At 36.8% G+C, this 14,014-nt stretch overlaps 1 protein-coding gene across 1 annotated transcript in view; it reads left to right on the top strand.

Annotated features, from left to right (window-relative positions):
* LUZP2 (leucine zipper protein 2) overlaps window positions 1–14,014 on the top strand; it is a 201,334-nt gene that overhangs the window by 173,759 nt on the left and 13,561 nt on the right. Inside the window, exon 10 of the mRNA XM_064452844.1 lies at window positions 13,829–13,915. Coding sequence (XP_064308914.1) covers window positions 13,829–13,915 — 87 coding nt within the window. The remainder of the gene's footprint in view (window positions 1–13,828; window positions 13,916–14,014) is intronic.

The raw sequence follows: 14,014 nt of genomic DNA, 5'->3' as shown, positions 1-14,014 counted from the left end.
ATTCTTAAACTTTGAGAATGCTACTCTTCACTCACGAGTTTTCTCATGGAGGAAGGGCATAGATGACTATGGTATGTTTTTAGAAGTCCAAGTCTTCACCTTGTGGTCATTATTTACCAAGGAAACATGCCGAAAATTGGTTACAGCCCTCAAGATTTTTTTCTCTTGTTGACAGCACAACTTGCAATGTTCCTTTCCCAAGTACTCCACTGCCCTTTGAAAGTGAGGGATTCCTCGAATGATTTACACTAAACCCAGAAATAGTCTGACAGCACTTGGAAGCATCTTATATGCAGTCAAAACTGCAGGTGTGTTTTACCCACATGGAAGTTTTACCTTTCTGACATTTTATTCCTTTACTTTAAAAATTCAGTGAGTTTTTCAGTGGTTTTAGAATAGCTCCAATTGATTGGGTCTTATGTTGTGGTTTTGGATAATTTTCTGATTTTAGACTAATTCTGAAGATGCATTAGAACTGTACAGCCCTTGGATATTGTCTTTTCATGATAACTGATCTTACAGAAACACAGTCTAGTTTCTCAGCTGCTTTGTACATATATTGATTCAGTACCTATATTGATGCATATCATTATTTCCCTGTTTAGGTGACTGGTTATTTCTTTATTAATATTAAGGATCTGAGTCTGAATGCCACGATTCTTCCAACTCTCAAATAATTGTGCAGATTCATGTCTCACTGAAAACATACTGAAAAAACTATTACATTTCTGACACCGATCAGCTGAAAGTGTGGGTGCAGAAACACTCGATTTGTGTTTCCTTAAGATGACTTTATAGCTGCTGTTGTTTCCCTTTAAAAGTTTGAAGGGAGATGTTTAGTATCCTTAGTAGCATGTCACTCTCATCAGTTTTTGCAGAGTTTAGCCAATTGTTTTCCATTGTTTGTTTATTTTAAATTGCTGTACTGTTGAATGAATGCCAAAGGCGCACAGGGCGATACAGTGACTATAGAGTACCTTACAAATTAATTATTTACCTGCTGGCATCGTCTGCTGTCCAGTAAATTACAGATGCCAGAGTACAGAGAGGTACTCTGAGCTGGAGTACTTCTAGCTCAGTACTTGGGCTAGAACTTGAGCCCGGTTTTGCAAATGTTAACCTTGAGGGAACCAACAGCTTTCTTCTCAGTTTCCAGTTATAAATGTGATATCATAGTTTGGACAGTCATGACGTTCAGCATGGCTGTAGTTCCAAATATGAGGCATTTGAAAAAAATATATGTGATTCGGTGATATCATGGTTCATCTTCCTTCGTGTTTCTGTCGCCATGTGGCAAAGTGCTGGCCTAGAGAACTGCAAAGATAGAAAGAAAAGGTTAATGTCTAACTCCCGCTGCAAATCAAATGAGAGAAAAAAGTGAAAAAACATCATCTCAAATGTATGATTTTATGATTAGACTAGCCTCAGTAGAGTTGCATAAAATTGTTTCAATGTGAATTTAGAGCCAAAAATAGCAGAAGCACATCAGCTAGCTTTTGTTTGGAGTAATCTACAAAACAGAGTTAGTGACTTGCATAAAAATTCTCTTGAAAGGCTGTAAAGGGGTATGTAAGTGCCAAAAGCGATTAAACTTGGTCAAGGTGACCCTTCATCCTCGAACAATAACATTGTGCCTAGATATTTACAGTATATTCAGCGTACTATATCACACGTAGCTGATCTGAGATCTTCAATCACAGCAAGCAAGCCTAAATCTCTGTTAGGAAGACATTTAAAAACCCAGCTTATCTCCAGATTCATAATTTAGAGATTACAATGTATATATTATTTATTGAAGGAAGTTTTGGCGGTTGGTTTCCTTCTTTTTTCTCAGAATGCTAGGAGCTCTAGGGAAATGTGGAATACTGATGTGGTAGATATCTTAGCACATAACACAAATGAAACTCCAGACCTGCTCTGCTATGCAGTATAGTACTTGTACAAATGATGTGCGACCTGTGCTCTGCAGTTGGATAGCTTTAGCTTTTTAACACTTTTAATATAGCATATTTCTAAAGCTTTGATATTCCTATGCAGAATGTAAACTGCCGTTTACCTGCCATCCTGATTTATCTCTGTTCCCGTCTTTATATTTTAAATGCATGTGAAGTCTCAGAAGCCTAAAATGTATTCACTTACTTCATAACTTTAGGGCCTGAAAGAATACTTGTATTTGTTTGGAGAAGGAATTATTTCTATATTTTACCACAATATTCTTCATATTGATGGACTGCTGTTCCATTATTGTCCCTGTGTGGGGTAAGCTGTGTAAAATGCAGCACGGGCAACTGAATGAAACAATGTTCTATTCCTATTATTTCTACTAATTAAGTGATCCTGCAGTTTGCTATGCAGTACTTCTGGTTTCTCATCTATGGAATAAGGAGCACTGAATACTGCAGAACACTGTAGGAGAGCTACATTGAGCATGCTGTTTGTTATCAGGTCCGTACTTTTTCATTGTTCCAAATAAGTCTGCATTTATGATGTGACAAGCAAGAACTGAAAATAGGGAGACGAGATGGAGACAACCTCATGTGAATAATTCTGTCTGCTGTTGTTGGTGACATGCAGACATATTATCAAAATATACTACATTTGCTCTTTTTTACTTATCATTTGTCTCCAACGCCTTTCTTTTTATTTTTTTTACTACTACACTGGTTGCCTTTTTCTTTATATGGCTTCTGACATCTTGCCTTTGATTTCTGGGCTTTGCTGGGGGGCAGGGGGTGGTTTTGGCCTTAGGCAGGGGTGGGGCTTGTTTGCTTTTGGTTTTGAATGAGCAGCACTATCTAGGTGATGAATTTTCAGCTACCCTAATGCTCTGTTTTGCATAGGTCACTCAGATATTGGTCTATATCTCTCTGCCTTTGTAATCCTTCACTACTCTGACTCCTAAATTGCTTATGAATCCCGGTTGCTCTTTGCAGGTGACAGTACAAGTAGGTCAAAAGTATAATATCCAGAAATGGAGCGAGTGTCATGACAGTGATGAGAGGAGCTGTAGGAGATGCTGCGGTCTCAAGTTACCACACAGGACTATTGTCTTCAAGGTGCTCTGGGGAAAAATATTTTTAAATCTACTGTTTATACTTATACTGCCTTTTAAAAAAATATTAGAAAAATACTGATATCCAAGTGCTTTGTATCAAGTCTGTAGCATAGGTAATATTCCACAGAACTGATCCTTTAAATAATTACAGGGTATGAAAGGTAGATATAGCTTTTACTATGTTCAAACCCAGTTATTTCTCAAGTTGCCCCTAATCCTTTTGCATGACCTAGAGAAACAACAAATCAAAACTTTATAATTAAAATACGTATGATTAATGACACGGATGCTGGAAGTCTATTACTAAGTCCTTTAACGGCACAATAATTCAAGAAAGTCTTAATGTGCTACATGGTAAATCCAGTCATATTTCTAGGCCAACTGCATAGAGCCTTCAGTAATAAATGTAATTCTTTCCTTGGCCAATTTAGAGATTATTCTATTTTTCCTTTTATATAGGAATTATAGGTTTAGGTGTACTGGGTGCAATAAAGTGCCTGGAAAGCAGTTTAGCAATGATATTTTTATGCTCTTAAATATATCCAATGACATATACATGCCTATATAACATAAATAAAGGTTTTAGGATCTACTTCTCTTGATATATTTAGGCAAAGGCTGTCTGTGGACCTTAACAACACACTATCAGATGAATTATAAAAATGTCTGCAGCATAACTTCATAGTAACCCAGTGACCTAACTGTAGTGCCACAAGCTCTCAACTCAGGACTGAAATCCTGAAGTGCCACACAAACTTTATCTTTAAAATTTGTGACGGAGTAAGAACTTAATCTAAGGGAAATCTCAGAACAGAAAGGTCAAGGAAAAAGGCTGCATTTGGGGATTAAAAAATAGAGAGGCAAAGGATGTCTTATACGGATCGCACCCTTTTTTGAAGGCACTGTGGCTGCTCACCTTCCAGTGAAATGGCTATGGTGGCGCCTAGGACTTTGCAGCACCAAGCCCCTAGCGGGTTATCAACAGCTGTCCTACGGCAGTCAGCTGTCCTGAAAATGTTCGCAGCTCACACTTCACTACATCACTCGAGGCAGCAGTAGCCTTCAGAAAGTGTTTGTGTCGTTAGCCCAGTTGACTTCAAAGAAAGCAAACTGTATAGCAATAGAGCATTTCTGTCACCTATGAAAGTCAGGGTTGACAAAAGCTGCACCTACAGATGGAGTAGAAGAGATCTAACAGGACTTGTTAAATTTCCTAACTGGAATATATTAAATGTAACTTAGTTTTCTGTTCTTTCACACACAAACTTTCATATATTGGCGTACCCTCATAAAATAGATGTTTTTCAAAAGATATTTTTCTTCTCTTTACATATCAGCCAATTGATTAAAGCGAGACAGAAGCTGTAAACAGCTGTGGGAACACCTACCTGGTTACAAACAAAATCCCAGCAGATAATAATTTAAAGCAAATTTTTTACCAATTCCACTGGCTTCTCTTATGGCATGCAGTGTCACGTGCTGATGATAATACTGAAATCTTGTATTGCTTATTACGGACGAGATGTAATTTCCATTTCCATGCACTCATTTTACAGATTCTTACATATATACGAACAGTAGCCTGGTATTTGTGTTAGCATACTTTAAGTTTGCTATATGAGTAACAAGTTTGGATAGTTTTAGCAAAGGAAGACCTGTGTGGTTTTGGCAGAATGTAAGCCAAGTGTCCTTAAAGTTCACTTTGCAATTATGTCCTCTACTAAAATAGAAGGGGTAAACAATAGGCTAAATTTCTACAGGTAATAAATGAGAAATTATATAGACTCATGACTCTAAATAGGTTGCATTTTTCATTGGATTAGCAAAAAATTACTGGGTACAGGTGCTTTTGTAATTGGGATTTATTTGGAAAACATTAGCATTCAGTGACCCTCAAATAGCTGTTTTTTGTGGTGGTGTGATGACGCAGTGCCATTTCAGGCAATGTCGGAATGCCATCTGTCCTCACATTTCAGTAGGTTTTTTTACATTACAGAAGACTTCTGTATGTATTTGGCTGCAGATCTCAGTTCTCTTATCTGCAGAAAATTAGAAATGTCTTTTTTTATTAAGAATCTTTCTGCACAAGTTCTTATCACCCAAAAGTGTATGGCAGTAGAAGAATTGCCCTGTACACAGAATGTGCTTGAATATCCTGCATAGTAAACTCTTAATAAATTTCAGGCTTATACAGATTAGGTCTCTTATCACTGGAATCAAGCTGAACTTTGAATGATTTTGTTTGTTTGTTTAGTTTGGTATTAAGACATAAGGAGACGCACTGAAAAATCGCAAGCTAGAAAAACCTGGCAGCCAGAATGTTCTTATAGAGCAAATTTACCTTGTCAGAATGTACCCAAAATGAAATTTTTCTGGGTTATTATTAGGTCTTATATAGAACTAATGGGAGTGATTAAAGTTTTCCATGGCTGTAAGAGCCTTAAGGAATTGTTGTCTGATTAGTTCCAGACTTCGGCTGTTCTTTGGCCAGTTGTGATTTTCTCCACCCTATTAATGTAAAGAAGAAGTAAAATTAGTCTAAGCATAAGCTGTTTAGGACCAACAATGCTTTGGAGGGAGGTGGTGTATGGAGGTATTTAAAACCTTAGAATAGTAACAGATGTAAACTGCAATACACCCTTTTACTGAAGGTTAAAATACCTTTACTTTTTTTAACTTTCTGATTTATTTCATACCATTTTTTTTCTACTAATAGAATAATGAAACATAAAACAAGAGCACATAGAATTGCTCCAGTAAACCAGTAAAGACTAAAAAAGTTGTGCGTAGTCAAATAGCTTTTAATGATCTGCTTTCGGATTATTACACATATATACAAACTCAAAAGTATCGGTGTCAATCCTATCGTTCCAGCCTCTGCAAAGAGGGGAGTAGAATTGTCATTCTTTTCTCTGCTTTATTTCTATTTAGACCAGCTGATAGCCTGATTATAAAAATTTACTTTGGAAACTACTGAATAGGATATTCAAGACGTAAACAACTTCAGAACAGAACGAGTGCTTCTCAGTGAATAGTTTATTTGATTAATATTTCTTTTTTTTCCTCCTGTAAGCCATCATGAGCCATCTACAAGTAGGTTGTTTTTTTTCTTGCTACTATTATTATTATTCTTATTATTAGGAAATATTCTAAGACATAAGGACTATTCAACCTCTGTTAAAATATATAATAGGTCCTGTCAAAATAACCCCCAAACCCAATACAAAAGAGTAATGCATGCTCCAGAGAACTTGCATTGACCTTCAAATCCAAATACTGGCAAGTGTAATAACAGTTTGTTCAACATTAACTGTGTCTTCTGGAAGAAAACAGGAAAATACATACAAAAAAGAGCAAACCCATCACTTCCTCTGATTCTCATGAAATTGTCACCTTTTGGGACTTACAAAAGGTTCAGATTGTTTTTTCCTTAAATACTGAAACATACCTTTTAATATCCTAGTTCATTGAATTTTCTTTTTATCCTGTCAGTTAGGAGGAAAGAATAAGAACCAGGGCATTAGAAGGACCGGATTAAAAAATGAATTTTGCAATTAGACTGGTGATATATCATCTCAATCCTGTGCTCTCTCTTTTTTCTCTCACATTTGCACATACATGTACACACACATGCAGTTACGTCTAAATTAATATATTATTTATATCAAGATCATATATCAAGCTCTATATTGATATAAATTATATAAAATTATGTAGAATTCTATATGCACACATGTGAGGTATGTGTGCACTAAGCAATACTTAGAACTACTTAGATTCTTTTATGGTGGTCATTATTGATTAAAATATAATTAGGACTGTAAATGTTTAGCCTCACTGGGTTCCAAAATTGTGATATATGGGGTTCTTGTCAGTGTTTAATTTTCCTGAACAGCCTACCTAACAACTGACGCCAATAACCCTAGTTTTCCATTGTCTCATATGTTTTGTACAAGCATATACATGTGATGTTTTATCCCCAGCTCAATGTAGATTATTACTTATGGGTTTCACAAGTTCTGTACAAGGAAGAGTATTTCTAGGGTTTCTTTTCAGTTAATTCAGGTAATTTTAGCCCTCTCTTATAATCTTACCAGAATTTTATTTTGTTTACTTTTCCTTAATCTTCTCAGTGTATGTGACTTAGATATCCTCTATCTTGTTTGCAGTATAAAATAAGTAAATACATCATTTTGACTCTGAGAACTGAGGTACAATGAATCATCACAAAGCTGCTCTTATTGATCACGAGAAAACTGATTGGATACATTTTCATGAGGGATTTTCCCCCTCTCAACTGCACGGAAATATAAATAAGAAACTGCAGTTGTTACAAATAAGTGAGGCAACTCAAAATGTTGGTTTAAGATTCTACTAGAAAACATGTATATAAATTGTTTCAAATATGCAATGTTTTCAAAACAAGCTGCATTAGAAAAGAACAGCAGAATTTTGAGCATAATGATAAACAGGTGCAGTTTCTTTTTGTTTGTGCTTAGCTAGGTAATTTGGGAATTGCTTTAAATTGGCATCCACTGCCTGTTTAGATGCCCTAGAAGAGTTCTCCAGCTATTTCTGTAGAAGGGCACTGCGGTCCCGCAAGTCCTGCCTCCTTTACCAGCACCTTGCAGCTGTCTTGGAGGCATTTGGGTAACAACTTAGATGTCTGAGTGTAGGTCATGGAGTTCCACTCCATATTGTAAATGCAAGTACATTTTATATATTACCAGAGGAAGGTGACCTATTATTATTTTCATTTTCTGTTTCTGTGCTTCATTTGTGAGTTTGCCAGACATGGTGCTGGACTCCCATGCAGAGGGTGCTTTGCTCTGGTCTCTGACTGCAGACTATCATCGTCCAGCTCTCTGGAGTTCAGGGACCACTGTACTGGCTCTCACGTAGCCAGGATATTCAAGTTAGAGATGAGTTCCGCTGGTCTGAGGTGGTTAGGAGCTAGTTTTTCCCCAGGGAGGCTGACTTTAACTGGAAGAATTACATAGTGGGAAATACTACAAACAACACTTGAAAACTTCAAGATATCTTCCCTAACTCTTGACAAATGAGACTTTTTGAATTTGTTTTTTCTTTTAGAATAGGTTTTTTCAAGAGAGGAAGGACCCCAGAACACTTAACAAAGACTTAAAGCATTAATGTCCATATTATATCCAACATACTGTACTGCTGGGAGGCAGCTGTGTGTGTGATGGAAAATTCTGCACTCATAATAATGTTGGATGATTCAGGAAATTAACATCTAAATATGTCATCTATCATCCCAAATGATCTATTTGATCTATTGAGGGATGAATATCCATCCCTCTGATGGATGTTCAGCCATTTGAGGTTATTGTGAACGTTCATCTTGGAGAAATTCCATTACAACCAACAGAAATGCATGTGAAATGTGCAGCAAAGAAACTGTGGACTTTTGGTATCTATGTTAAAAATGTCCTAACAATTTTCACTTTTAACGGGAGTGAGGTTATCCTAAGTGAGTTGAAAAACTTCTGATTGTTGTGCTTGATGATCAGTGCTGGCATAATGTATACCAGTAAGTAACTATTTTTCACCTTAAAGATATCTGAATATATTGCAATATTTTTAAAATAAAATATCAAGGGCTTAAGAAACAGTATGTAGAAGTTTAAAGGTTTAGTACATTGTAGGATTTGCCATCCTTTGAGAATTGCCCTGTATAAATGTAAATCTGTAGATGTGCATTAAATAGAAATGACAACTGAGCTACGCCTCTCCCACTTGCTGTTGAGTAATACTGACTGTACAATAGAGAAAAGCTACCTACACAGACAAATATATGTATATACATATACAATGACTATCACTGTCATAGAAATATATAGGGTGATCACTGTTACTAGGATTGGACTACTAATGTCTTTCTGCATGTTAGTTGAACTGTGGAAGATTTTGAAGTGAGGATATAATGAAATGCAATACAATTTCCTTTATACTATATGTAGATATTAATACATATTTATCTGTGATTTATGAGGTGGAAAATATAATAGATACTCTGTTTCTTTAAAATGTCTGAAATTTGTAGGGCTAGAGGATAGAGTCAAGAGTCTACAACACAATCCAAAAAGCAACTGTGAACTTCTGTAATTGCAAATGGTGCTACTTAAAAAAGAGGGGGGAAGGAAAAGGTGATAGGATTGACAGCTTTTTCTTGACCAAAATAAATACGTGAGGCATTATGTGGCAGTTGGCCTGTGTGTGCACGTGATATACAGACAAATTCCCTGGTTTCCAGGAGCAGTCAGACAGAACTGACTTTGGAAAGGAGATATTTCTGGCTCTTGCACAATGCACCTTGCCCAGAAAAACTCTGACAACTTCATCCACCTGCTACATACAAAACTGCACTGGTTTTTCACAGTAAGTGGTACAAATCCTTGAGCAATTTTGGATTTCCTAGACATGACAATAAGCCATTTCAATCCCAAAGGAAAAAGACATGTCCCAGAAGAATACAAACTGAATGCTCTGAGAGGCAGGACAACTCAGGCTGTTTCCTATATGTAGCCCCTTTGCAGCCCATCTGTTTAGCAACCTCACTAGAGTTAGGTGAATAGAAGCAACCCCCAGCCAGGCTCTGAGACTGGCCTCGCTCAGTGTGCCAGACGGATGTCACGAAGTGCAGCCAGGCGCAGCAGGCATGCCAAAGTCAGGCTAGCAAGTCTTTGCTGTGGGTAGTTTTTGAATGTTTGTAGATTGGGCCAGTGAAGCCTTTGGTAGCAAAAAACCCTGTGTTTCTGGGCAAAATCCTATGATTTCGGCATTTAAAGTTTATCAAAAGAGGCTATGAATATGCATACCAGGATGTTGCCCATCATTAGAGGAAAATCATCATGGCTCTCACAGAACTGGGTGGGTTTTTTGTGGTCCTTGGGTGTTATGAACTTGCACTGTGCCAGAAATCGCTTGGTTGGTTTGCTTACATTCAAAATGTCGTGCAAGCTTCTTATTAGATTGGTATGAGTATCCTTAAGTATTTTTTATAACCTAGAAACTGAATACCACTTGAAACCCTTAGTGTAGTAAAGAGTAATCTGTGAGAGTCTAAGTAACAGGAAATAAATGTCTTGATGGAACCGTATTTGTGTTGGCAGGTCATCTGGCAAGCAGTCCTGTCAATAGCACTCTGGCATCTCACATGAACAAATGCTGACTAGCGAGAGTAAGAGTTGTGCAGTCATGCCAAAAAGCCGAGCAGGAAAAAGAAAGATCTGATAAGACTATTTCCAATAAGAAAAGAATTGAACTACATATCAAAGTCAAAAGACGTTATGAAAGACGGAATCCAGTTTGCCTGGCTTTGCAGTTTTATTTAGCAGTTAAGATGAGGCTGTTATAATAACAATGCACGCTTTGCGAAGAAAATTTCTATGATGTTAGAAATGACAAATATATAAAGCATAACTGAAGGAAATTTCAAAGGCATGAAGCAGAATTCAGCTCTTGTCATTTATTCCAGAGCAGACTTTGGAAGAGAACTCAAAGAAATAACGAGTTTGGCTTGCTTCTCCGTCATAAGTATTCTGCAAGTTTTGCTGCAAGTAAAACGCACACCAATGGAGTCTAGTTTCGTGTGCAAGCATATACATTAAATACATTGAAAACAATTTTGCTTATTTCAAGTATCTGAACTGCAAAGTCTGGCTTTTAGTCAAGCTTGTAAGGTCTCACCAGGAAGATGCTGTAATTTCTAAATTATTTCAAACAAAAAGAGATAAAAGGGTTGATGATCCTTGAAAAAGTGTTCACATGTGAAATCCTGTATTGAAAAGCTTTGAGGAGGGTTCAGAAAGCTTTAAGCAAATTGGGAAGGAGTTCAGAAACTGTTTCCAAGCTGTTTCACTCAGGAATACTTGATGGCATTTTTATTAGGTAAGCTGTCGGTCTAGTAAATAGACTTCATTCAGACAAATAATAGCATATTCATTTTTTTTATTAGGAGAGATTATTTTTAATAACAAAGGATGTTGTTTGCAAAGTCTACCTCAAAGACTCACACATCATGAGCAAACAGATAAGCCTTCAAAAACACTAATTTTTATTTTCCATGTAAGAAGTCAGTCTTTGTCTCAAAACGTTATAGACGAAAAGTACCTACGTAAGACGTGAGAAAGCCCTGTGGCGATCTGGCCATGAGGGCAGAACTCAAATCTAAAGGACCCAGCCAGGGCCTGGCAAGACACCTTCTTGCCCTCTGTTCTGCTGTCCTCCTTTGGTCCCTCTGAGAAGCATGGTGGTGTTTTAAACTAGCACTCGAGACACGCAGATCAAAGTCAGCCTAGGGTAACAATATAAAAAATAATTGGAGATGATGGTTATGCAATAGCTGAAGTGATGCGATGTTTATCAGATAGAAACCAGGCAGCGAATGAAGCTGACCCATCGCTGCTCTCTAGCTTGGCCAGCATCTGAGCAGTACAGCTGTGGCAAGTGATTTTTAAAGGCTATTAAAGAATCTGGTCTTACTGGTTAAGGCAATTGTATGGAAACTGAAACATCTCAAAAAAATGTTATTCTTTGTTTTGGGAAAGAAAAAAGGGGAAAAATTCTCAGATGTAATACTGCACTTGACTATTTTGAATATTAAAAAGGGTGAGAATTGGAAGTTTTCCTATTTTCCATTTTCCTAGAGTTAGGAAATGCCATAAACACTTGAAAATGTGACACTGGGAAAGTGTTTTCTTGACGACAGCCTCATCTAAATATCCCAGACTTCTGCTTCTTCTGTAGAAATGAGTACAACGTGCTGAGAAATTGGGTATATATGCTGTGTGTATAATTTGCTGAGGTAAATTTTGAGCAGGAATCAGATTCTGAAACTAGAGGCACCACACGCAGACATTTATTCTCCTGAGTTAATAAGGCTTCAAGCTGGCTGGTTTTCCTGGCATCCCGTGTGGATTTACTGGTTCAGGTCATCAAGAAATCAGGTGAATGTGTGTGCTATCATTCACTGTACCTGTGCGGGAAGAAATTGAAGTTTGCAGAACTGTAATCATTCTTTCAGTTCAAACAGGCAAATCACTCAATACAGGTATGAAATGACACTCATTATTTAACAAAACAATTATTTCTATTGGTATTTTTAATCTGTTCTCCTCCTAATCCCTTTTTCTAGTAGTCAATTGCTGTATAAAACTAACAGTTCCCCACTGAAGAGCTGTTAACCAGAGACTGTGTTGCGAATAGTAACCAGCTAGGTTTGTGTTCTCCTCCATAATATTTGAAAACTTTGTGTTTGTTAGTAAATCAATGCAGTATAAATGACATGAGGAAAGGATGGTTCAAGCTTTCAGGACTGGCGTCTGAAGTTCTAAATTTTCATTGCAGAGAAATTAATTTGATTTGTTCCCCATCCCCATTCCCCTGAAGAGTTTCAAGATGTCTTGCAGACAATTTGATGGAAGCCACATCCCTAGGGGTAGTTACAAACTCTTCATGATCCGAAACTTATAACAAAAAGAGATGATCATCAATGCTATTTTTAAAATTTAATTATTTTCATAGAATATATTGTATCAGAGTAAGAAAAGTCATTAAATTTTGATTTGGGTTTTGGGGTGGTGGTGGTGTTGGTTTGGGGTTTTGTTTTTAGCAAAGGCATATTTTAGAAACACTTATAAATCTTATGTGATTTACATTCCTTTTGTGAATTTCAATGGACTTCAAATTAGACACTGGAAGATGAATGCTTTTTCCACAAATAATTCTGCAGAATTAAGAATAACAAGGTGGTCATAATGATCATCTCATGACTATCAGCAAATTATGGTGCTGTTTTGGTTACTTTATACCTCGGCAGAGTATGCAGTTGTGGTGCACAGGCAATGATACACATAACAGGATATTCAATTTAGTAATACATTTTACAGATTTATGTATCATTTATTTTTGAAATAATTCCTTGTCATGTCATGCCATGGTCTCTTATTTAAGGCTACAAAATTATGACGTTATCAAGCTAAATTAAAAAATACTGAGGTATAAATACAGTGCAAGCTTTGTGTAAAAAAAGCAGTGCATATTCTTCCTGTTCATGTCTGAACCTTAAAAGTTGCAGGAAGTAAGGAAAAACATGCCTAAAATGGCCAGTATTTCAGGGGAAGGAGAGTTACTGCTTATATAAAGTGATAGCCTGGATTGTAGAGTAACTGCCCCATATAGCAGTCCATCTGCAGGGTAAGGAGGTAAGTGAAAGGCATGAAATGGAACACTTTGCCAGCTCGCAATGACATGAGGTCCCAGCAGGGAGAGACAGTAGACAGCTGAAGTTAGCTAAAGCAGTTCATAAATGGCTTCAACTTGGGGACTAAATCTTTCCCAGAATCCACAAGAGTCAGAGAAATAGGAGTTTTGAAAATGCTTTTCTCTTCCTCCATTACCCACCCATCCAAATACCTGCACACAAGAAAATGTAGTTTAATTTGTACTTCATTTGATTTTGCTTAACATAAAAGAATAAAAATACCAACAAATCACTTTGTGTAGTTAGTTTTCAGGCAAAAGGTCTTGATTACTTATATGGAAGTAATCCATTACTAGGGAGTGCTGTAATGAGAGTGAATGTTAAACTATTCCCTTTAAAAATATTGCTGAAAATGCCATGTATAAAGTAGTTAACAGTTTGCAGTATCTGACCTCTTGATTTCTTGCTGTTATCCTGATTTTTAAAATGTGGTTTTTTCTGAAATTTTTTCTACATTAACTGTTTATTTTTTTATTTCCCGTGTCCAGCGAAATGCCTCATCAGAGAAAGAGAATCTTCACGTGGCCTCAAGAAAGGAAGAAAATCAGAGCACCCAGGAGTGCGACTCTCAAGATGTAAGCTTAGCTCACCTGGAAATCAGGGACTAATCTAGATTGTATGATTAGCTATGTGACTGACTTTTCCTAGTCAAGCTGGTACATATATTTTATAAG

Source organism: Phalacrocorax carbo, chromosome 5 (genome assembly GCF_963921805.1).
Source record: "Phalacrocorax carbo chromosome 5, bPhaCar2.1, whole genome shotgun sequence".
NCBI lineage: Eukaryota > Metazoa > Chordata > Aves > Suliformes > Phalacrocoracidae > Phalacrocorax > Phalacrocorax carbo.
This window is presented reverse-complemented; position numbering and strand designations above follow the sequence as displayed.